Consider the following 23,872-nt stretch of genomic DNA (forward strand, 5'->3'; position numbering starts at 1 on the left):
ACCATTTCGGGACACTGCGAGTGTTCTTAGAACACATTCAACTAGACAGATTACAATACGGACAGCGTCCTGAGGACACCCCCAGTTTGTGTATTTACGAACAATTAAGTACACCGCGAGTGTTCATAGCTCATTTTTACCTTCCTTGCGAACAAAAATGACACATACTCCGTCCTCTAAACACCCCACCATTTAGTTTATTTACAAAATATCAGAACAGCCGTGTTCTCCGCGGACAAATCGAACGCAACAAAAACGTCTAGCACATAAAAAAAAAAACATTGAACCTATCTCATACTCCCCCACCCTTCCCAAACACTCTTACACACCGACACACGGCACTAAATACAATTTTTTATCCACGTTTCACTGCGCTGTACGCGGTCGACTGCAAATACAAGATGGCGGGCGCCACAGAAAATCTGACGCGCTCCATGCCCCTCGCCGTCCAATCAGCGAACACGTCGCATGTCCGCGGACATGACGCAAGGCCATGGGCCAATCGGGGTGCTGTCCGCGGAGAGAACAGGGAAGTCCGTCCGCGAAGCGAACGCAGATATCACAAATTTTTTTGCCTTACATTTTGGTCATTTTTAAAAGAACTACTGGACAGATTTACACAAAATGTACATAAGCACGCTTTTGGGACCAGGCCGCCGCTCCTGCCGCAAATTTGGTGTAAATCCGTCCAGCGGTTCGGGCTGTAGCCGTGTGCAAAGTTTTGTCCCATTCAGTCTATGGGGAAAAAAAAAGTTTTGGGACCCCCCCTATAACTTTTCCCCCCCTGGACGAATCCTCACCAAACTTTGCAAAAAAATTCAGAGTGACCCAACTACTTTTTTTTCAAAGTTTAGTGAGGATCCGTCCAGGGAGAGCAAAGTTATAAGCCACCCAAAAAGTGCTCTTCCTATGGAAACAGCAACTTAACCATAACTACATGGCCACTACCGTGGCCATGTAATATATATATATATATATATATATATATATATATATATTATAATTCAGCCATAACAATGACTTTTTATAAACATTTAAATACAATTAACCATTATATATCAAGACTTCAAAATACTTTTGGTCCAATGCCTTCATTACGTAAATGAAGAAACAGCTTTATAAGGCAGTAAGGTTATCAAATGACATCCCCCCCCTTTTACCTAACTGCCCCCAGGAGTGAATGCATCACATTACTCCTTTGAGATCTCCAAAGAGTATCCTGTCCCCCTGGGAGCTACTCATTGAAAGGCGTGTTTATAATCTTCCTGATCAAAATCCAAAGGATAGTTAGATGGTAAATGAGCAGAATAGTATTACCCCTCAAGTAAAGGCTCCAAATACCATCACCTCACTATTTAATGGGGTTCCCCTATTAGCTGCTCTCAGGCTATTGACTCCTGCTTGATGAAGGTCCCACAATAGCGTAGTAAGTGTTTGGCAGTCTCAAGCTCCCCCCTCCCACACATTCTGCACTTACGCTCCACTCTCATAATTAGACACCTAGCCCCAAAAACCTCCAAGGTGTCAACCAAATTGAATTTCACCCTCGTGTATTCCATGTGAATGTATGAGTTGGGTAACCCTGATCGATATAATGCTGGTTGGTCAGGTGGTGACGCACCATCAATATAGTTTTGGCTACTAATCTTGGATGTCTGCGTAAGCCAACTTTTTGATCCCTATCCAGGGAAAGGATACCCTTCATTAAAAGCCTTTTTAGTTTTTTTTGATAGTTCCTCTGGGATTACCATTCATATTCATATGCATCATTCCAATTGGAGGGTAGCACAGACTACACAGCCCAAAATACTTTGTTCTCATGTTTAACACGTATAGAAACATGGAGGAGTGATATGATCAATCATTTATAACGCGTCTGTACACAAGTGCCTACCAGGAAGGTCTATAAGAAAGAGTCTCTTAAATTCTCTTACTGGCCAAGGGTGGGGAATTCAATCAATCACCTATTGGTTGGTCCCAACTTTCGTATTCCCATTTAAAGGGATTCACACCCAATGGTTACTTAGTATGTGATGAAAGCAGTCGGGTGGGAGGGTGGTTTAACGAGTGCATGGTCACCAGAGTCAAAGAGGCTTTCTGAGGCTGAACATAGGGTCCAACTCTCAAAATTAGAACTCCCCATGGAGAAGCGACTGGGATTGTGTAATGGGAAACTAGCAAGTACTAGATCCAATTGCACCAGCCAGTGGCGCAACCCAAAATGTGGGCCCACCCCTGCAAGCCCACCTGAGGGGCCCGCCTCTGCCACTGGCCCCCCTCTGGGCATGGGCAGCATGGAACCCGCAGCACCTCAGGGCTTATAGGGGCCCCCATTACACCAGTGGCACCAGCTGCTTACCAATAAAAATTAAAGCATTATCCTGAAAACTACACATAAATATTTTCAACAGGGCAATAAAAGCAGACTCTCTTGGCCAAGCAACTACCAGGTATTTAGCAATAGTGCATTTGCAAAATGTTAGGTAGGGAGATGGAATTATAGTGAGGCACGACTCCTAAAGTCTTGGCCTCCTAGCCAAATATCTGATTATTGTAGTCTCTTACCTGAGCTCCTGCTTTCCTGCAATCCTTCGAGAGATTGCGTTTGCAGTGGCAACTCAAGGTTTGGCCCTGCCATCATGTCCGGCATCATTCTTAAACTGACAACACACTTTTGCTTTTTGCTTTAAATCTCAGTTCAGTCTTTGCCTTTTCAGAAGTTCTGCTGCCTGCTCCAGAGGCAATACTGGCTCTCTGTCTGCACTAAGAAGAGAGCTCACATCCAAGCCCGCGTCTCTGCGGCATCTAACAACTCGGCCAAACTCTTGAAATTCTGCAATGATCTGGCTGATCCTGCTGCAGTCTCTACCTCTACTGTACCCTTCAAGGTCCTCTATATGGCCCTGGCTTCTCAGTTAATCTCTAAAACCCAGGACCCCCATCCTGTCCACCCTCTTGTCTTCTCCTCCTGCTACTCGCTCCTCTACCTCCAGACCCCCTGTAGCCACCTCTCCTCCCTCTTTCTCTTCCTTTCCTCCATTCTCCCCTGATGAGGTTTCTAGGCTAGTCCGATCTATGAAAGTCTTGTCAAAACAGGTTCTTCCCTGCTCTTCCAAAACCAACAAGGACCACATTGACACCCTCGCCCCTGCCTTGGCCAATTTCTGCAACCACTCCTTTGCCGCTGCAGCCTTCCCCTCCCCCTGAAGCACTCTCTTGTGCACCATCTTCTCAAGAAAACTTCAGCTGTCCCCTCCTGCCTGGCTGACTATCGCACAATCTCTATTGCTCCTTTCCTTGTCAAACTCCTGGAAAAACTGACCATCTCCCAGCTTAATCTACACACTGAATCTGTTGGTTGTCTCCATGACCATCAGTCTGGCTTCAGAGCAGCCAGAAACATGGAAACTGCTCTCCTGAACATCTGTGAAGTCCTGCTCTCTAACCTTGATTCTAATATCCCCTCTGTCCTCATCTTACTCAATCTCTCTTCTGCCTTTGACATGGTGGACCATGCCATCCTGCTCAGTCGTCTCTGTGATAACCTGTGTATCACTGATCAGGCCCTGGCTGACCTTGTTCCTTTCTGATCGAGTCTCCCAGGTCCAACTGGGGTCCTTCCTTTCCTCTATCTCACTCTGTACCTCTGGTGTTCCCTAGGGGTCTAACCTCTCTCCCTGGCTGTTCAACCAATACCTGGCACCTCTTGCCCACTGCATTGCAGCTCTCTGCTCCAGCTTTCAATGCAATGCGGAGTACACTCAGCTTGTTTTCAGGCTTCCCTCTGCCACCTCTTCTTTTTCGTTCATCTCTGACTGTCTGTCTGCTATCCAGGAGTGGTGTCTTGCCAACAATTTCTGCCTTAATGCCAGTAAGATAGAGATTCTCCTCATCGGCACAGCTGCACCCTCCTTTCCTGTCACTCTCTGGCCATCCTCCCTTGACCCTCTTCCTGCTCCCACCTAGGAGGCTAAGAAACTCGGGGTCATCTTCGACTCCACACTATCCTTTTCTCCTCACATATCTGGCGTCTCTAAGAAGTCAAACTACCAACTGCACCTCCTAAGAGGTATTCCTCCTTTCCTCTTCTTCCCTCAGAAGCGCACCGTCTCTAGAGCTGTGGTTCTCTCTAGGCTGGACTACTGCAGCAACCTCTTTCTAAATCTGCCTGCTTCTACTCTCTGCCCTCTGCAACTCATATAGAACCGGACTGGGAGACTTATCCTTGGCTTCAAGCCCAAGGATCATGTCTCTCCAGCACTGAAACCTCTGCATTGACTCCCAGTGGCTGCAAGGATAAACTGCAAGACTCTCTGCATTGTCCACAAGGCCTTTTTGGGCCTGGGTCCTCAATACCTCCAACTCTCTCTTTGTAAATATCTTCCTACTCGAGCTCTTCACTCCTCCACCTCCAGCTCCCTCAGGGTCAGTCACTTCTCCAAGCAACAACCTGGTGGTATATCTCTTTCTTTTGCTGGGGCCTCCCTCTGGAGCAGCCTCACTGCCTCTGTAAAACTTGAGGAGAACCATCTTTGGTTCCGGAAGCACCTCAAGACCTTCCTCTTTGCTTTTGCCTTCTCTCGTCCTCTCCCCTGCTGATTTCCTGTCTGATACTGCACTGGTCATCTGGCTACCCTCTGATTTCGGGTTCAGGTCCCTGCCCGCCCAGTTGCACACCCGCACTACCTCCCGCCAACCCTTGCACTTGGCTCTGTATCTGTAACCCTACAGTCCCCTTACCTGCACTTTTGGACACCTGCTGTCTGCACTTACCCTTGCACCTGCCACCTGCTGGCCGCACTTCTTGTTATTGTTTTGATCCCTTGTACGGCACTGCCCCCTCCCCTTTCCCTTGGCACTTTTCCACTCCCCTGCACTTGCACAATCTCAATGTCACTTGGTCTAGTAAGATCATTGTCTCTGTCCTCCCTCTGTTCCCCCTTCCTTGCCTCGTCGCACCTTGAAACACTTGTGTATATGCACTTTACAAATGCCATATCATATCATATACATTTGTATATTTGCACTACAGGAACTCTATATATCTGCCCAAATATAATCACTGATGGCCTACTAGGCTGGTCAGATGATGTATGTCAAGTGGTGACTTACTACTGACTTAGTGTGAAACATATATTGAGGCCCTGCTGAATAAATATGATGGTAAAACATAAGTGCAAATGAAAAGTCTGATGAGTAATGTATCCATATAAAATGTCTTTTCTTCACATGAATATGTCTTACTCCATAACACATTCTTGGATACTAAAAGCAAGTAACTCTAAACAGAAAACCATATTCCAGCTTTCTGCCACGTCTGCTGCTCTGTCACTGTTGCATTATTTGTAATTATTAGAACGTTACCCCTTACCATCCTTTCAGATTCTTTGAGATACCTGTATCCAATAGATGGAGTTTAACGTCATATCAGTTACTTTATTAAAGTAAGCAACTCGCACGCACACTAGCACAGCAAACCAGTCTGCCTGTCTAATAGCATGTCTGCGATCTTGAACATGTATTCATTATTAATGCAAATCTTCTTTTGACTCTATAGGTGAATGATGCCCAGAAAAATGCAACAACGGTATTTCTTTTAATTTCTCTGATGAACTAATACAGTGCAATGCTTCATTGAGAGAATATGCACTATCTACACATCTTTAAAGGATACATGTTTAGGAACAAGTTGGCTTTTCAACGTAACAAAGAACTGGGATTGGAGAAGCTCTCTGAATACATCAGGGATTTCAGCCAATCAGGTTCATGGTAACATCCAACATCCTACAACATAGATAAAATAAATATATAGGCTGGTAGACTGATCATAAGAACACAGATTATTTTCTGTCAGAAAAGCGTATCGGTTAGCCTGTGCATGAACAAACACATGTTGCATTTCATATATATTTTGACTATGAAGTTAGTTTAAGGGATTTTGTAAATCGCCAGTGAATACAAGTGGGCCAAAATTATCTGTGCACTGAACGTGTGAAAGCCGTCCGTAGGAAGAAGTCTTGCTCGGCTGCAAAGAAGATGTACAGATGAGAAACTTCATCAATACAATGAATATGTTAATGTTAAAGGACATTTGCACCGCGCACTATCACCACCGGAGTGGTCCCCTGGCGAAAGAGGCAGGGAGGGTGAGTTAGTGGGAGGAAGCAGGAAAAGTGCAAGAGAACAGTGATGTACTGTTGACGGCCACAGCCCGGTGGGTCCGTTGGCTTGGCCTGGGGTGTTTGCAGCCGGTAGTCGTCGTGTACTGTTGAGGAGGTCTATGTGTGTTTTTGTTTTGTTGTTGCAGTGTAGTGAAGTTTGTGCGGTTTGTTGTGCTGTAGGTTTGTGGTTGTGTTTGGTTTGGAGTTTGAAAGGTGTGTGCAGAGATGGAAATTGCTAGTAGAATTGGTTAGCTGGCATCTCTATCCTGAATTGAGGTGCTGGGCTTGCAAAGTCTCTCCTGATGCTCCTCTGTCCTAATCTGTGCCCATCTTGCACTAAAGTCCCTATCACATCTGGCCCCCACCTCAACCAGCCTCCATCACAACCCCTCCTGTCCTCCTTTCCTGCTCTTGTTGCCAGTGCACCTGCAAATGTCCATCACTCAGCTAGTGGTGATTGCCAGTGTCTCTGCAATACAGTTGGTATTTTGGTGCATGGTGGCAAATGAGGTGGAGTCGAGATGGTGTTGGCTGGGATAGTTGACTTCGTCTCGATGGGTGTCACCTGTGTTTTAGTCAATCCGGTGTCACCAGTCCGGCATTGCGGGAGCTTCCCTGTCGTTTCTAGGGATGTTAGTGTCCTTTCCCGTTCCGTCATCCTTTTTCTCTGTTCTTTCGATTTTCCGGTTGAGTCTGTGGTCTTGAAGAGCCAGGTTTTTAGTAATTCCCTGAATTTGTGGTGATCTTCGGTGTTTGATCTCTTTTGGGACGTTGTTCTGGGTATTTGCAGCTAAGTGGTAGAAGGAGGTGCCTCCACATACTTTCTTAAGGTATGGTTTTAGTTCCAGGCGGATTTCATTGCTGGATCGGAGGGGCCTCTTTGGTTTGTAGATTATTTTCTTTTGTAGGAATTCTGCTCCTTGTCCTCTGATTGCCCTGTGCGTTATATGGGAAAAGGTTCAGTATAAAAAGAGTTCTTATTCACACCAGAGGAAACGTACAAGTGGAAACACTCACCTGTGTTCTGAATGTGGGAAAATGTTCAATGGAAAGGGACCACTTATGCATCTGATGACACATACCGGTGAGAAATCTCATATGTGCCCTGAATGTGGGAAAAGCTTCAGTCAAAAGGGGTATCTTAAGATTCACCTGAGAAAACATGCAGGTGAGAAACCTTATGAATGCACTGAATGTGGGGTAAAGTTCGCTTGGAAGCCAAGTCTTATTCACCACCTGCAAAAACATACAGGTGAGAATCCTCATCTGTGCCCTGAATGTGGGAAAAGCTTTAGTCAAAGGGGGTATCTTAATCTTCACCTCAGAAAGCATACAGGTGAGAAACCTCATCTGTGCACTGAATGTGGGAAAAGCTTTAGTCAAAAATGGGTACTTAAGAGTCACCTGAGAAAACACACAGGTGAGAAACATTATGAGTGCCCTGAATGTGGGAAGAATTTTGCTTGGAAGTCAAATCTTATTCCTCACCTGAGAACGCATACAGGTGAGAAACCTCATCAGTGCACTGACTGCGGGAAAAGATTCATTCGAAAGGAACAGCTTGCTCACCACCAGAGTAAACATACAGGTGAGAAACCTCATCAGTGCACAGAATGTGGGAAAAGCTTCATTCGAAAGGCTTCTCTTAAGACTCATCTGACTACGCATACAGGTGTGAAACCTAATATGTGCACTGAATGTGGGAAAAGATTCAGTAAGCTGGAAAGTCTTACTATGCACCTGAGAACACATACAGGTGAAAAACCTTATCAGTGCACTGAATGTGGGAAAAGCTTCAGTAGGAATGGAAATCTTACTATGCACCTGAGAACACATACTGGTGAGAAACCTTATCCATGTACTGAGTGTGGGGCACCCTTCTTTTGCAAGGAAAGTCTTATTAACCACCAACTAAAGCATACAGGTGAGAAAGCTCATCTTTGCACTGAATGTGGGAAAAGCTACTGTAGGAAAGGAAATCTTATTATTCACCTGAGAACACATACAGGTGAGAAACCTTATCACTGCACTGAATGTGGGGAAAGCTTCCAAGCAAAGTATAGTCTTAGTTACCACCAGAGAACACATACAGGTGAGAAATCCCATGTGTGCACCGAATGCGGGAAAAGCTTCAGGGTGAAGGGGCATCTTATTATGCACCTGAGAGTACATTCAGGTGAGAAACCTTATCTGTGCACTGCATGTGGGAAAAGCTTCATGATGAAAGTTCATCTTACTATACACCTGAGAACACATACAGGTGAAAAATGTCATGTGTGCACTGAATGTGGGAAAAGCTTCTGGACGAAGGGGCATCTTATTATGCACCTGAGAACACACACAGGTGAGAAACCACATCTGTGCGCTGAATGTGGGAAAGGATTCAGTGTGAAGAGTAATCTTACTCTACACCAGAGAACACATACAGGTGAGAAACCTCATCTGTGCACTATCTGTGGGAAACGCTTCAGTAGGAAGAAACGTCTTACTACACACCTGACCACACATACAGGGGAGAAACCTTATCCCTGCGCTGAATGTGAGAAAAGCTTCTGTGAGAATGCATCTCTTATGAGGCACCTGAGGACACATACAGGTGAGAAGCCTCATCTATGCACTGAATGTGGGAAAGGCTTCAGTCTGAAGGGGAATCTTACTATGCACCTGAGAACACATACAGGTGAGAAACCTCATCTGTGTACTGAATGTGGGAAAACCTTTAGTGAGAAGGGCTCCCTTAAGATTCACCTGAGAACACATACAGGCGAGAAACCTTATCAGTGCACTGAATGTGGCAAAGGTTTCCATGTGAAGAATAACCTTACTTACCATCATAGTACACATACAGGTGAAAAACCTCATTCATGCACTGAATGTGGGAAAAGCTTCAGTGAGAAGGGAACATTTATTAAGCACCTGAGAACACATACAGGTGAGAAACCTCATCTGTGCACTGAATGTGGGAAAAGCTTCAGTCTGAAGGGAAATCTTACTATTCACCTGAGAACACATACAGGTGAGAAACCTCATCTGTGCACTGAATGTGGGAAAGGATTCATTCGTAAGGGGCATCTTTTTCACCACCAGAGAACACATACAGGTGAGAAACCTCATCTGTGTACCGTATGTGGGAAATGCTTCAGTGAAAAGGGGTCCCTTAAAATTCACCTAAGAACACATACAGGTGAGAAACCTTATCAGTGCACTGAATGTGGGAAAAGCTTCAATCAGTCTTTTCCTCTTAAGGTTCACATGAGAACACATACAGGTGAATAACCTTAAGATGTCGCAACCAACCAAACTTTCCCCCGTATCACTCATATTTACCATTGGAGAACACATACAGGTGCAAAACCTCAGCTGTACTTTCCATGGTTAAAATAAAATAGTGCAGGAGTTGTTTAAATAAATACATGAGACTGACTGTGGAAGCTTCAGTTTTCATTGGGAACTAAATCCCTTTGTATCGTATCAGCCTACGATTCAAATGAATGGTTACAGTTTCTGGAGGCACTGGTGTTTGAAATGCATCCCTCCAGGAATGTTAGAATGGGAGAGGTTGCCCTCTATGGTAATGTAACCATCTTATGAAACTCTGACTGAGGGCCTTTAGAAAATTAATGAGCACTGAAAAGTGTGAAGATGCTAAAGACATGACTTTTAAATTAATAAACCTATACTCTTGTCAACTACCCCAGAAAATCATACTACCAATCTAGTACCAAGAAGCCACCCTGCACTAAAACATTAGTGACTTGGTGCCAGAGAATGCATACATGAGGCAAACCTCATCAGTGCAGCGAATGCCGGAAAAACTTTACTGTCCTTATGGATATCTCTGACACATTTGATCCTTCAGCATAATCCGAGAGGCAGGCATCAGAGTTGATGTCCTTCCTGGCTGATCCAGCAAATGCCATTTAGAGGCCCCATTGAGTTCAAAGCACCTGCCCAAAGGAGGTGGCATGCCCCAGGACTTATTCTGGTAACCTATTCTTTTTAATAACATGTTCTACCATTGCAAGGCTCATTCAATCGTACATCTTCAGATTCTACTTCTATGCCAATGACTTACAGATCCTGTTTCACTTTTCCGTATTGGTATGATATGACATGATAGGATATGGCATTTATAACGCGCCTATACACAAGTGTTTCGAGGCGCGACGAGGCAAGGGAGGGGAAACATGGGGAAGACAGACAGCGATTTTACTAGGCTAGGTGTCATTCAGATCGCGCAAGTGCATGGGAAGGGGGAAAGGGAAAAGTGCATGGGGGAATGTAGGGGGGGAGTGCAGTACATGGGATAGTAGAATAATAAGATAATAAAACGGCCAGATGGTGGCAAGTGTAAGGTAAGAGCAGACATAAGTGCTGGTAGGGGGACTGTAGGGATACAGAAAACAGTCCCCAGGTACAGGGGTTGCCAGGGAGGCAGTGCAGTTGGGCAATTGGCAGGGCCTGGGCCTGAAATCAGAAAGGGTGGCCAGGTAACCAGTGCAGTTTCTGCCAGGAATTCAACAGGGGAGAGGGGGAGAGAAGGCAGAAGCAAAGAGGAAGGTTTTGAGGTGCTTCCGGAACTGGAGATGGTTCTCCTCAAGTTTCAGGGAGGCAGGGAGGCTGTTCCAGAGGGAGGCCCCAGCCGAAGCTAGAGATCTACCGCCAACTCGTTGCTTGGAGAAGCGACTGACCCTGAGGGAGTTGGAGGAGGATGAGCGAATATCTCGAGAAGGAAGATATTTGGGAAGAGAGAGTTGAAGGTATTGCGGCCCGAGGCCCCAGAAGGCCTTGTGGCCTGGTGGGGCTACATTTCCACAGCTGTTGGCCATTAACCAGAGGATTTCGCTCACATTGGCTAAAATTGAACTGTGACAAAACATCATCTCCTTCCCCCTCTGCTCTATATGCCCACACTGCCTGTCTGGCTGTCAGATTTGACGGTGTGCTCTCACTTTGCCTTCACTAAACCCTATTGTTGGCAGCTGTGTTTTCTGTGTTATGATGTTGCAAAGAGTCCTTTTCTTATGCCGCTGACTCTGCCATCACTGGTTACAACTCTAACCTGTTCCGCGCTGAACTGCTGTCATGTCATTCGTCTTGGCTGCCTTTCTTATGCAACTAAACATGTTCAGTTTCCACAGTTTCCACCAAACGTTGCCGCCCTCCTCTGAGGATTCTGAAATGTTAGCATATTGCTGATTTATTGCCATCAGCTGGCTATGATCTCATTCTTTTTAATGATGTCTTTTTGTACTCATGTGTTTTTATGCAACGTCCACTTTTATATTCTCCAAACTTCAACTCATATCGTCCTCTTGCTGAAGACCCATCTCTTCTTATGTGCCTTGCTGTGTTTTGCCGGGTTTGCTTATGTTTTCATTTCCATCTCATTGGGGTGAACAAGCACCCTAGAAAAAAAGAAAGAATGGAAATTATAATCCCACCTCTACAGATATACAATTTACTGACCATTTGCACTCTGCAAAAACAGATATCACCCACCTAAAAAAATGAGCCTCTCATCTAACAAATATCAAACAGAAATATAGCCTCCCCACTACCTTCACCCCCACACTTCACAGACGTGTTCAGATCAGTGGTGCCATCCACGCTATTTCAGAGAAAGAAATGATACAATTAAGACTGGCTAAAGTGAAGAACTCTAAGGTGAAATGTATTGTTTCGTTGTCATGAATTATTAAGTGCACACGTCTTTTTATACCTGCAATTTCAAAAATAGAAGTGAAATCCTACACTTTCTGAAAGTTATCTGGAGCACTGCTTAATGTGATTGAAGAAAATTGTGAAAATCAATGTTCATTGCAGGGGTAAACCGTGCACTGCGCATTTCATAAACCTGGAATCTCCAGTTCTGCGGTGGATGTAAAACACTTCTCTATATTTCAGAGAAACCTTGTCTGGAATCCATTGAACTCTGCAACATTTGCTCCTTTGGGGAAAATCTTTCACCTCTAGTCTCCTGCTCCAATCAGCATCTTGCAAACAGTCTGATACGATTCTCTCGTTATTAGTGCACTTGATGTTATCAGATTGGCTTCATGGAGTACACATTACAAAACTGTTTAAGCACTATTTTACAAGGACTTTGTTGGTGTGATGAGAAAGCTGAAGTTGTTAAAGGTTTTTCACTGTGTAATATATACTTGTCTTTCAAAAAGTACCTTTTTTGTAAATAGTGTAAGAGCAGCAAATTGAATAGAAAGGTTTAATGTGCTCTGATTAAATATATTTCCTGCACATGTGGCTATCCAATAGTGTACTTTCTGGATAAAATGATAAAGTGTTTTCAGCAAATTGCCATAGCGGTTCAATATTAATATAAAGAAGGAATAGTAAGCACAAGGTTTATTTGCCAATATGGGAAAAGGTTCAGTATAAAAAGAGTTCTTATTCACACCAGGGGAAACATACAAGTGGGAACACTCACCTGTGTTCTGAATGTGGGAAAATATTCAATGGAAATGGACCACTTATGCATCTGACGACACATACTGGTGAGAAATCTCATATGTGCCCTGAATGTGGGAAAAGCTTCAGTGATTCAGAAATCAGATCACAGTTCATTTGAGAAATGTCTAAATTAAGCTTAGTTGAATGCTGATGAAAGTGATACTGAAATTCAGCCACTATCTGTCACTATGTAATAATATTAAATAAACACATTTCCTACCAGTGCCTCCATTTGAATGTTTGTATCTGTTTCTTTTGCTTGACTTTGCTCAAGAGCAAACCACTTCCTGGAACAGGAGTGCATCACTTGTTTCAATTAGTCATTTCTGATTTCTGAGTTAGGCTCCTCATGTAGGATTTCCGTTGGAATGAGTGTGATTGTGAACTTTTTTATTTGTATATTTTACTTGTACACTTATTTTCTTCTACTGATTTCTGATTTAGGCACTTAAGTTGTGTTCTTTTTTAAATGTCCTGTCAGCCAGCCCACCCAGATTACCCTATTGGCACTGCCCTTTTTTTCTCTTGCCTTAGGCCTACCATTTATAATGATCGGGGGGTGGGGGGAGGGTTGGGGGAGATTTCCTCATGCAGGCCAATTATTCTTGTGTGCGGGTCTCGTCATAATGAACAGTTTTTCCTTTTTTTCTCTCATTTGTTTAATTGAATGTTTGGATAATCTCTATATATGTACATTGCCTGATAGGTCGCTGTTCATTCTTTCGTTTGGTCAGACACTGTTTTTCTTTTAAAATACATTTAAAGGAAACATTTTCTACCAGTTGTATTTCTGTGATTTGTTTTCTTTGAGGCAACAGGACCCTGATGATGCAACAGTTACAGTAAATGTCTAACACCTTATAATGTGTGTTGCAAATGTACACAACATTATTCCCAATGGTACCATCCATTATAACTCAGCGTGGTACGGATCAGACATAGGTTTAGGATTAGACTGAGGGCGCTTAGGAAATCCATAGGACCACCTCCAGCTGCCAGCGCACCTAAGCCTCCCTACAAACATACACACCACCTGGAAAGAATGACAGTAAGGAGAAATGAGAGGTTGCAGAGAGGGAAAAAGTAAATGGCGACTGCAAGAGACCACATTGGAGCAGTGCACTCAGGCTTATACAGCCAGAGTCAGCCATTATTCCTGCTATCCGATAGGATGCTTGTCGGCAGCCATTTGCTAATGCACACATTCATCTTAACCAAACGTGATTCCGTCCTGGTTGTGGCAGCGTTATCCATGATCACTTTCAGATGTAAAGGTTAGAAACAGTCAGACCAAAGTTCATACAAAAACAGTGCTTTATTCCATACCTTCTAACATCGTATCAATAAAGTATAATATATACACATTATTAAGTCGATACTTAGTTTACACAAATTAAACTAAATTACGAGAATTAGGTAATGTGATGGTGCGGCTCGCCACAAATAACCATGCTGACTCCTAGAGTAAAATTCAAGGGTGTTTAATAAAACATTTGCTGGTCAGAGGGGCTGGTTTTCTTCAGGCCCTAATGGGCTGGTGATATTTGGCCCTAGGGTCAGCCTTTTCCTCCCTTCTGCCCTGGGCTTGGTTCCCATCTCCCTAGCCCAGTCGTCTCGATCAGGGTTGTTAGTAACTCTCAAATTGGTAACCCTTAACTGTCTTTCCTCTCAATACACTTGAGTGGTTTGCCCCAAAGCGATGGCTACCTGACTCCTTAGGGAACTTCCTACGTTTCCTCTTCTGTCATCAGTTAGTTCTCAGGGAATAGGGAATGGTGCATTCTTTCTCCCAGCCTCACGTTCACTCCCAACCCTTTGCTATACTGATCTTTTAAACTGTTCTCCACTGACCATGTCACTGTCCCTCGACACTCACTCTGCCTTTCCACCTCCACCCTTCCATCTTACTTACTTTCCCACTGCTATTCTTGCTACTGCTTGTATCTCCAACTATCCTTCTACCTCCGTTATTCTTTTCCCAGCTTCATCTCACTCTACTTTCCCCGTCTCTTACTGTTCCTCTAATTATAACTTCAGTTTCAGTCTACACCAATATCTACGCCTACTCTCCCACCCACTGTTGCTCTTCCCGCTCTACCTCTACTACTGTTCTTATTCTGATACTACCCTTGCCTCTCTACTACCTTTACTAGTTCCTTTACTTCTCTGACACTCATGGATATGGTGCCCTGCACACCATCTACTAGCCCATGTTCTACCCTCAGGGATATGGTGCCCTGTTCACCCAACTCACTATTACAGAACTCAGGGATATGGTGCCCAGCTCACCCTCTACATGTTCAACCCCCAGGGATATGGTGTCCTGTTCACCCAACTCACTATTACAGAACTCAGGGATATGGTGCCCAGCTCACCCTCTACTAGCACCTGTTCAACCCTCAGGGATATGGGGCCCTGTTCACTCGACTCACTATTACAGAACCCAGGTATATGGTGCCCTGCTCAGCCCTCTACAACAGACTAACGCTGTACCACTTATATTAGTTACCCACTACTCCCACCACTTGCTACCTTTACTACTAACACCAGCCCTACTACTACTCCACTCTACTATTCCTACTCCCAATCTACTTCTACAACTCACACTCTTTCCTCTCACACACAAATACTCTCCCTGCACTCCTGCTCACGCCTCCTCTGGTCACTTGGATGTCCTCCACCACCTCCTGTACTCACCCACCTAACCCACACTTGCACACTCAGACACAACTCCTCAAACTCACACCCTCCCAGGATTGGCTACTTATCCTATCCAATCACTTACCTTCCTCCAAGGGGTGTCGCGCATCTCCTCTCTGACATCCTCCGTCCGGTGTTGTGCTGTCTTGCGGTAGCCCATGCCTGGTATGCTGCTGCGTGTCTCTGGTGTCCTCTGCTGCTGGGCTGCTGCGGCCTGGGGACATAGCTGGTGTTCACTGGTGTGGGGAGCGCTGCATTTTCAAAGGTATAGAGGGTTGTGGATAGGACTGCCTGTTTTCAGGAATCCCTGAGGAGTTGTGGTGGGCTCTCCCCTCTTGACAGGGCCTGTTTGCTGGCCCTGTCACAGTAATGAAGATCAGTTCACATAATGTCCACGCCCAAGCCTGGTCAGCATCTGCATTGTTATGCAGTTGATCATGTATCACAAATGGCGTCCCGGGTGCACTAGAACCTTTTTCCCCATGGACCAGCCAGAGAGAAGTACTAGCACACTCCCTGACCTACCGATGGGGCAAAAGGTCGAACAGGAACGGCACCACCAGGCACTCAGTCGCAGTAAACAAAAACAGTGTTTAAATATGTAACCAGTGCAGAAAACAGAATCAGTACTGTGAGGAGCCCGGAATGAGACTTGGACACAAGGGATTCATGGTTTTGGTCAAAGACCTTTATTAAAATAAAAAGGCCTTGGGAATTGCCTCTCTGGTTCTGCTCTAAGAGGTGTTTCCCTACCTAAAACCAAAGCTAAGGGTCTGTCAATGTCAGAATGTCCAAAGGAGAACCGCTTTGTGTCCAAAGTACTATTCTGGCCCTCACATTCTGACAAAATTAACTTTAAGGTGAAAAGGGTAATGTTGTTGGCCTTGAGTGGTTTATACATGTTCAAGAAAAGAAATGTGTAACTCACAAACGTTCCAGGAGGGTAGAGTTCCTTGTTCCAGAGGGCGATTCCCTTCCCCTGAATTTCTCTTCATTATGTTTTATATTCAAGAATATCCGTTGTTTAAGTTTCTCTCGATCAACAACACAACTGGTATACAAAAGAACTTGGCTGTTAGTCTGTATTATGTTAGAAAATCAGGGTTTCTCTCCTCATTAATATGTTTCCTCAGTCTTTTGCTAGAACTGATGTATCCTTATCAGGACTTCCTCGGATACTGCATATTACACACTGTTCTTCTTGATGATGCCTGGTGTGCTTTCTTGCCAGGGCTTTCTCACATGAGCATGCTTGCAACTTGCATCTGCCTGGTGTACTCTCCTGCCGGGGCTTTTCTCATGTGGGCTCTGCGCACACTTACAATCTTCATATATATATTCTTGCACCTTTAATCTGCCTGGTATACTCTCCTTCTTGGTATACTCTGCTTCCGGGCCTCTAATCTTCCTGGTATGCTCTCCTTCCAGGACTTTTTGCATGTGGGCTCTGCGCACACTTACACTGTTCTTACATTTTCTATTCACGTTTGTTTGTTTTGGGCAGGGCTGCCAATACTCTACGGTGTCCCCTCTTCTCTTCAGTGATTTTCTCGGTGCAAGCAGTGGTGATCTCTTGTGCTCTGCTCCTTCTCGCCTCCTCTACTTCTCTGCTTCTCCCTGCGGCTTCCGTGCATCCGCTTTGCGTCCCTCTGTGCTTCGGTGGCATGGAGGCTGACTTTGAGTACCTGCGAATGCCCAGAAGCCTCTGCTTACTTCTAGCGTTCTCGCAGCATACTCCCTCTTTCAGTCTGCTCCCTTCTTCCGTGTCAGCGAGCTGGTTCCCTCTACATGGACCGCTCCAGCCCCACGGTTCTTCGTCAGCACTGAGAACAGCAGCGCTCTCCAACCAGCATCGCCTGTCTGCTGGTCTGCCAGTTTAAATCTCCCAGCATCAGACTTGTTCCTGTAACAACTAGAGCTCAGCGTGCGCTCCTGGCTTTCTGTAATCTTCATTACTCCATTCATCTTCTTAGTCACAGTACGTTAGTTTATAGGGCAATCGTAGCCTGTTTCTGATATCTTGTATGCAAAGTCTGAATAGTCTGTTTTGAGTGATCTTAAAAGCCAGGTCAGTTCTTAGGGAATTGAATGCAGAGTCTGGAAAGGTATTCTCAGGAGTCTTGAAAGTCAAATTTTAAAGTCGTGTATACAGATCCTTTTAAAGTGTTTCCATTCCTTTCTTAGGTGGGTATGGCAATATGACATTAAGGCATAGGGAATGGGATGGGTATCCTCAAAAGAGAAAGGGGAATGCCATGTTTCGTCTGGTGAAATCGTGAACTCCCCCGAAGGGCTGCCTTCCCCATGTTATCCTCCCTCATTTAGCTGCACCCTGGTTCAGGATCAGGTAGCACCCGCTGTCACCTGGCCACATGGAGAGAGGTCAACACTGAAAAGGGGTGATGACACCATTGTATTCATCACAGTACACTTGCCCCACCCCTTTTCTTATGACATACCTATTGCATAGATGGGTAGAGAAGGTGTGGGGACAAAAGGATTTCATGATTCCCAGTGGTATGAGGGTGCAAGGGAGACAAGGAGGACCTTCCCAGAGAGGCACGAGTGCACAATTGGGACATGGGAAGCCGAAGTCCAAAAACACCAAATCCAAAGGACAATTCCACTAGAGTTCCAATGCCACAATATCTTTGTTATCCAAAAGCCACAAAATTCAAAGTTCCAGAGTACGAGTCACCAAATACAATAAGAGAAAATCCAAAGGCAGCCCAGGGTCCAATAAGCCAGGAGTTCAAGTTCCAGGAAATCAAAGAAAAGGAGAAACAGATTGCCAGTCGCCAAATCATATGAGAAGCACTGAGTCCAGGCATCCTGCATCACTTGAGATCATGCCATCACGTGACTGTCAGTGTGAGCCGCTGCTGACGTACCAGCCACGACTGTCGTATGGCATCGACTACATGCCAGGGAAGCTGCCTCCGATATCACCGCGTCCAGGAGCGGAGCGGCACCCTGGAAGACACACAACAGTGACGCTGTTGTGGTGTGGTAAGTGAGCGCGCCACATCTTGGCAATGTTATGCTTTTCTCTCACTTGAATCTGGCCCAAGGTTAATTTTATTTTGTCTGTTCCAAAGTCCTGATGGAGCAAATATATTATTGCAAACCCCACTATCGATCACAAAACAAAAATGATAAATGAATCCTTTAAGTCAAGGTGATACTGATTGGCTGCATTTGATACGTATCCTTTGAGGCAAGGTGTTTATTGTGTTTATAAAAGGTTATGTGAATAGATCTCAACCAATTGCTTGAATCTAATGCAAGTTGATTCCTCACCTATTTGGAACTCATTGAGGTTGATGAAGTGTTGTAAAACTGCTTGTCTATTTCCATGTTGCTCAAATAATATTGTATTGAACAGTTCTTGGGCATTAACCCACTGTTTGTCTGCATACTATCCATTGGAATAATGAGCTGGATTATATGGTCAAAAGCCCACTCGCTATATGAATTGCTTGCTTTGATGAGAAGGACCTTTACGGTTCTTGATAAACAGCGTTCGGATTCCCCATGCCATCTTAAGGTTAAGCCTCATTGTGGTGGCCCTTTTAGTATCCTGAAGCCACAAACATTTCCATGTCTCCTTCCTGAGCCACTCTCCAGCAAACTCCTAACTTCCACCCTTGAACCCTAGGCTCCCTCCCTCACAGCCCGGGCTGCCTTCCCAGCTGACTGAGCCACCACGCTATCTACCTCCCTGACAGCGGCAGGCTGTCTCTCCCATGCTTCCCTCGCTACATCATGCATTCCTACCCTGATAGTATCACAGACGGTCAGCGTTAACCCCAGCAGCAGATGGTAGAAGTCCTACCAGCTCCACTAAGGGGAGCGACACGTAGTGTCATCTGGCAGGTCCCTGAAAGGTGACAGAGCTTTATCTGCTGGCGTTACCAGAGTTGCATCAATAGAAGCAAGAGGCGCTGCCAGCACTGATATTATGTTAGATGTGGTTTACTTGTGTCAGGGAAAATTCTCTCTTTAGGCTGAAGTTCCTAACCTAGTGAGTCCCCCAACAGCTTTGCTGGATTTCTGGAGCTTGTTTTTTCCATCCTGCCAAGAGTGAGACTCTTTTCCTCCCACTCTTGGACATGATTTGTGGTATTTCTTTGAATGTTAATGTGTTCTATGGGCTATGGGGTCTTTTACGCCATAGGGTCTCATGTCTTTTGCTATGTGTGTTACACAGCACCCTCTGTGCGGTAACACTGGGGTGTCCTAGGTGACCCCCACCATAGACTCCATACCCTGGGACTGACTACTGTCTCCCAGGGCATGTAAAGTCACCATTGGCTTTACTAGACCTAAATTTACTAACAGAACCAGTACAAACCATCTTATTGTGGACGTACTGGTAGGGGTAATTCGATTACCCCTGGGTCTGTTGTTCGAGGGGGCACTGGCCCGTCACCCCTCGTCAAGTTTTGGCTGGTGGCAGTGGATGCTACTTTTTATATTCGACCGCGAATATATTCTTATGGGATTTTCCCATTGTTCGAGGCTAATACTTTTTCTATATAGCCTTGGTCATACCGCCGGTTTATTAAATTAAAATAAATTCACCGGTTGGTATTTTCTGCCAGAACTCGGTTTTTAAATGGCGTATGTGTTCGCCTCTGTAACTCCAAACCAAAGGTTGAGCCCTTTGTTCCACTTTTGGCGGGCTTCTGCACAGAAGCCCTCCAGAGTGGTACCATTCTGTCTCGGTACCACAGGGGGTGTGGGAGGGGGTTTAGGCACCCTGGACTGAGATGCCTTGCCAACTCAAGTCGCACTCTGGGGTAATTGGCCCAAGTGGTGAGCCGCCCCGCTCACCACTTAGCATGTTTGATTGACAGCTAGGCTGAATGAATTGGGGTTTTCTGCATAAAAGCAGGGCTTTGGGGACTGGAACTTCAGAAGTCGCCACAGGACCTAAGAATCTGACGAGGGAGAAGCTGAGCCGACCGGCAACGACGACACCACCAGTGGAGCCCTGCTGAACCGACTCACCACTTCCCAACGACAGAGGAGATCTCCCTGCTGGAGAGTCTTCTTAACTTTGACTGGTGGGAACAACCAGTCCCTTGCTTTTTCTTCGCTTCCAGGACGTCTAGTGGTCGAATTGCCCATGCTGAGCACCCCGGCAACCGAATAGCCACTAACCACTGTACCATGACCAAAAGGTGATGCCTTGTGACTGAGCACTCCGCGGCTGGTCTCTTCCCTGGTGGTGCAACGATCTTCAACTTTCCTCTACGACAAGATCATCTCTTCTTCTGGCAAAGCCCCGACTTGCATCCACCACCAGGAACAACTGCCCCCGCCGGAGCTCTCTCTCCACTTTCAAGGTACTGTGTCCGCCTGGCTTCCCTTGTGCCGGTTAGTGTGAGGTGTCTTAAATCCTTACCTTTCCACTGGGTCGCCTCCAGACCTTCTTAACTTTTGTTCTAAAACTGGTCCAACCTTTCTGTGACATTTTGCTACAAAGACTTGAAGTGCATTTCCACTGTGGTATTTTTGGGACATACCGCCTTGCCACTCTCCGAGTGGGTCTGGCCTCTGAACTTTGTAATCTGCAGTAGACCCTGCCTTGCTTGCCTTGCATTTGCTTTGTGAAAGAGTTGGTACTGAGTTGGTATCATACCCTGCCTTTTTCTCTCCCTTTCTGACAAATACTAGAGTGCCATCTAGGTTAAGCACTCACCTCTGTCTGCAAATAAGTGGTGCCTTTGAACCTAGACTTGTTGAAATATTGTTATGGGATTGATATATACTTATAGTAACTGTGATTGAAGTTGTTTGCCATATTAGTGCCATTGTGTTTTTCATAGATGTGTTTTTAAATAAATAATTATATATCTTTACACCCAAGCTCTGATCCGTGTCTGCTTGTTCTACTGTGTAAATTGCCCTATCTTGTATACTCCATATACTGCCAAACTCGTCTTGATAGAGGTCTGACTGCTCAGCCACAGCTACCAGGTAAATCTGGGTGGTTCAGACTGCTACCAATTGGGTTTAATGCTAACTCCTGTAGTCTTAAACTTTTTGCAGTGGTCCCAGAGGGAACTGCTCATGTTTCTGCCTAACATCTTGCGAGGCCTCTCTCCTTCAGGGATGTCATGTCCACATGTGGTGTCCTGCAATGCTAGAGGAGGGGGATGCCCCCATGTGTCTGGTTCTGTGCAAGATCCTGAAGGCAGGTAGTACTTGCAGCGGACACACGTTCTGAGACAGGTGACAATGATGTGTCTTCCAGCAGGTTGCCAGGCTGGGGTCCTCATGATCAGAGGAAGGGAGGACATGAAGGAATCTTGTGAGCCACTGCCGCAGATGTTTTTTGTGAGACACTTGCTCCAGCTGTTAGTGACTGTTGCTGGTCCTCCACCTTAATCCTCCAACATGTACCGCACCTCCTCCACCACTCTCCTTTGCAGGCTCTTCCCTGCGACCTCTGTCAGCTCTGGCACCCTTTCCTGGAGGGGCTGGGACTGGTCCTGGGCTAATGCATCACTGTAGCCAGAAGCTGCAAGAGACAGGAAAAGGACACATCAGTCAATCCAGCCATTTTCTGGGACTCAACACGTACTTTTGGTGAACCAAATAACTTGTAACTTCGACTCACACAAACCACTACCATATAGATCACATTGACATGTGCATCACGGTGCCATGGAAAATGTGTTAATATCGTTGAGCGACTGATGCAAAAAGCGCTGTACAACTTACCACTGTAGGATATGTCACTGTCCACATGTTAGTTTAGTTCTATGTAGGGCACATAATCGGTGCTGTGTGTCAAATGCAGCTGGACATACCCTTGCACAATCTTTGTGATGAGATGCTATTACCTAGACAGATAACAGCCATGACCATAGAAAAGCATGTGGACTATTTGCAGGCATTGCAACAGAAGAGGTGACACATCCATGTCAGAAGGGAGCAGTACATGGGACATGGCCTTGGATTGGGGACAACATTATTAAGTCTATTGTGAGACCAAGAGTCTCCAAGCATTGTAATGACTGCATGAAGCATGTGACTTCACCCCACAAAGGGGCCCCAGTCATAGCAGTTTACCCGCACCTCCAATCCCTGCCCTAGGGAGGATGGTTTGGGCCAGAAATGGATGGATATAAAAAGGTGTGTTATTACAAACAAGACTGCCCCAGCGTGGGAAAGCACTGAAAAGCTGTCTCACTGGCACCAACGACACATTGTTTCAGGACAGTATATTAAAGTGCTGGGATTCCTAAGATTGGCTTGATTTGAAAACATATATTACAAGACATTTCACGGGTAACTGTACAGTGCCCTGACCTTTCACTTTTCGGTAATGCAGAGCACTAAGTCTGCAGAACTAGAGTCACGCTCTAATGGTTAGAAGGATCTGATAGGTGCCTGGACATTTAAATCCCCAGCACCAGGAAGAAGATGGTGTCCCACTTTACCCGAGGCGGATCGGGAAGCGAGAAGGAAGCCAGTGACAGCAGGAAGCAGAGGAGCTCCTACCAGTGCCGTCACGAGAAACAGGAAGGAAGAAGAGACGCTGCACAAATCCCTACAGCAGGAGATGCTGCAAAGAGGAGACCCAGACGCGACAAGTACCGGAGTGCAGACAGGACGCCAGCAGAAGGAAGAGTTACCCAGCTGGAGAGACCGAAGGCCGTGGAGAACGCTGAAGCAGCCAGACTACACAGATGGCCCCAGGAAGGGGAATTGGGGCAACTGGACGCTTTGCAGCATTTATCGAACTGATGGAGAGACATTCACATGCCATACCTTGGCAAGGGAGCTGGGACACTGAGCATATTTGACAAAGAGATAAATGAAAAAAGGGTCAGAGACACAGTACCTGAATGAATTGGGTTGCTAAATGTGGAGAAAGCCCAGGCAGGAGTGTATACCAGGCAAACTATTGCTAGTCAGGGGCCAGCACCCAAATATAAAGTAAACACAGTGAAAGTCCTGGCAGGTGAGTATAACAGTCAACTTGTTGCGAGGCTTGGACCTGCACACAAAGCAGAAAGTGAACGTTGTGGAAGTCCTGGCAGGAGAGTATACCAGACAATGTGATTGTGAGTCTGGGACAATCTTTTGGATTGAAAGAAAGGAGTTGTCATTGTGATCTGTGAGGAACTTGGAAAACTCAGGGGTAGCACCCCCTTCCCAAGAGTTGTGGAACTTTGATCATTTGTTTATTCTCACACCTTTTGGAACATTGGACAAAGCTGCAGATGGCCAATTGAAAGACCATATCCCTTTGCAAGTTATTTGGAGTTTATCATGGAAGCGTCAGGTTAGGATTTTGGACACAAGATGGAGACCTCTTTATTTTTGGGCATTCTGACACTGACATCCTTTAGTGTCATTGAGGCAGGGAAACCCCTTGTAGTGACAGGGCGAGATAGGTCTTTTTCATACCCTCTTTTTACTTTAATAAAGATCTATAGCAGCCATCACAATGTCCCTGTGTCTGAGTCTTCCTCCTGATTCCTTTCAGCCCCCTGACCGTGCTTTGTCCCTCCTTCCTGCCA

General features: G+C 45.5%; 1 protein-coding gene across 5 annotated transcripts in view; it reads left to right on the forward strand.

Annotated features, from left to right (window-relative positions):
• LOC138468396 (zinc finger protein 850-like) overlaps positions 1 to 12,876 on the forward strand; it is a 154,315-nt gene extending 141,439 nt beyond the window's left edge. For all 5 annotated transcript variants that reach the window (XM_069608941.1, XM_069608942.1, XM_069608940.1 and 2 more), the window contains one exon: positions 5,558 to 12,876. In XM_069608941.1, coding sequence (XP_069465042.1) covers positions 7,200 to 9,437 — 2,238 coding nt within the window. In that variant the 5' untranslated portion in view covers positions 5,558 to 7,199 and the 3' untranslated portion in view covers positions 9,438 to 12,876. The remainder of the gene's footprint in view (positions 1 to 5,557) is intronic.
• Positions 12,877 to 23,872: the final 10,996 nt, after the last annotated feature.

Source organism: Ambystoma mexicanum, chromosome 4q, assembly GCF_040938575.1.
Source record: "Ambystoma mexicanum isolate Mex_15411 chromosome 4q, UKY_AmexF1_1, whole genome shotgun sequence".
Lineage (NCBI taxonomy): Eukaryota > Metazoa > Chordata > Amphibia > Caudata > Ambystomatidae > Ambystoma > Ambystoma mexicanum.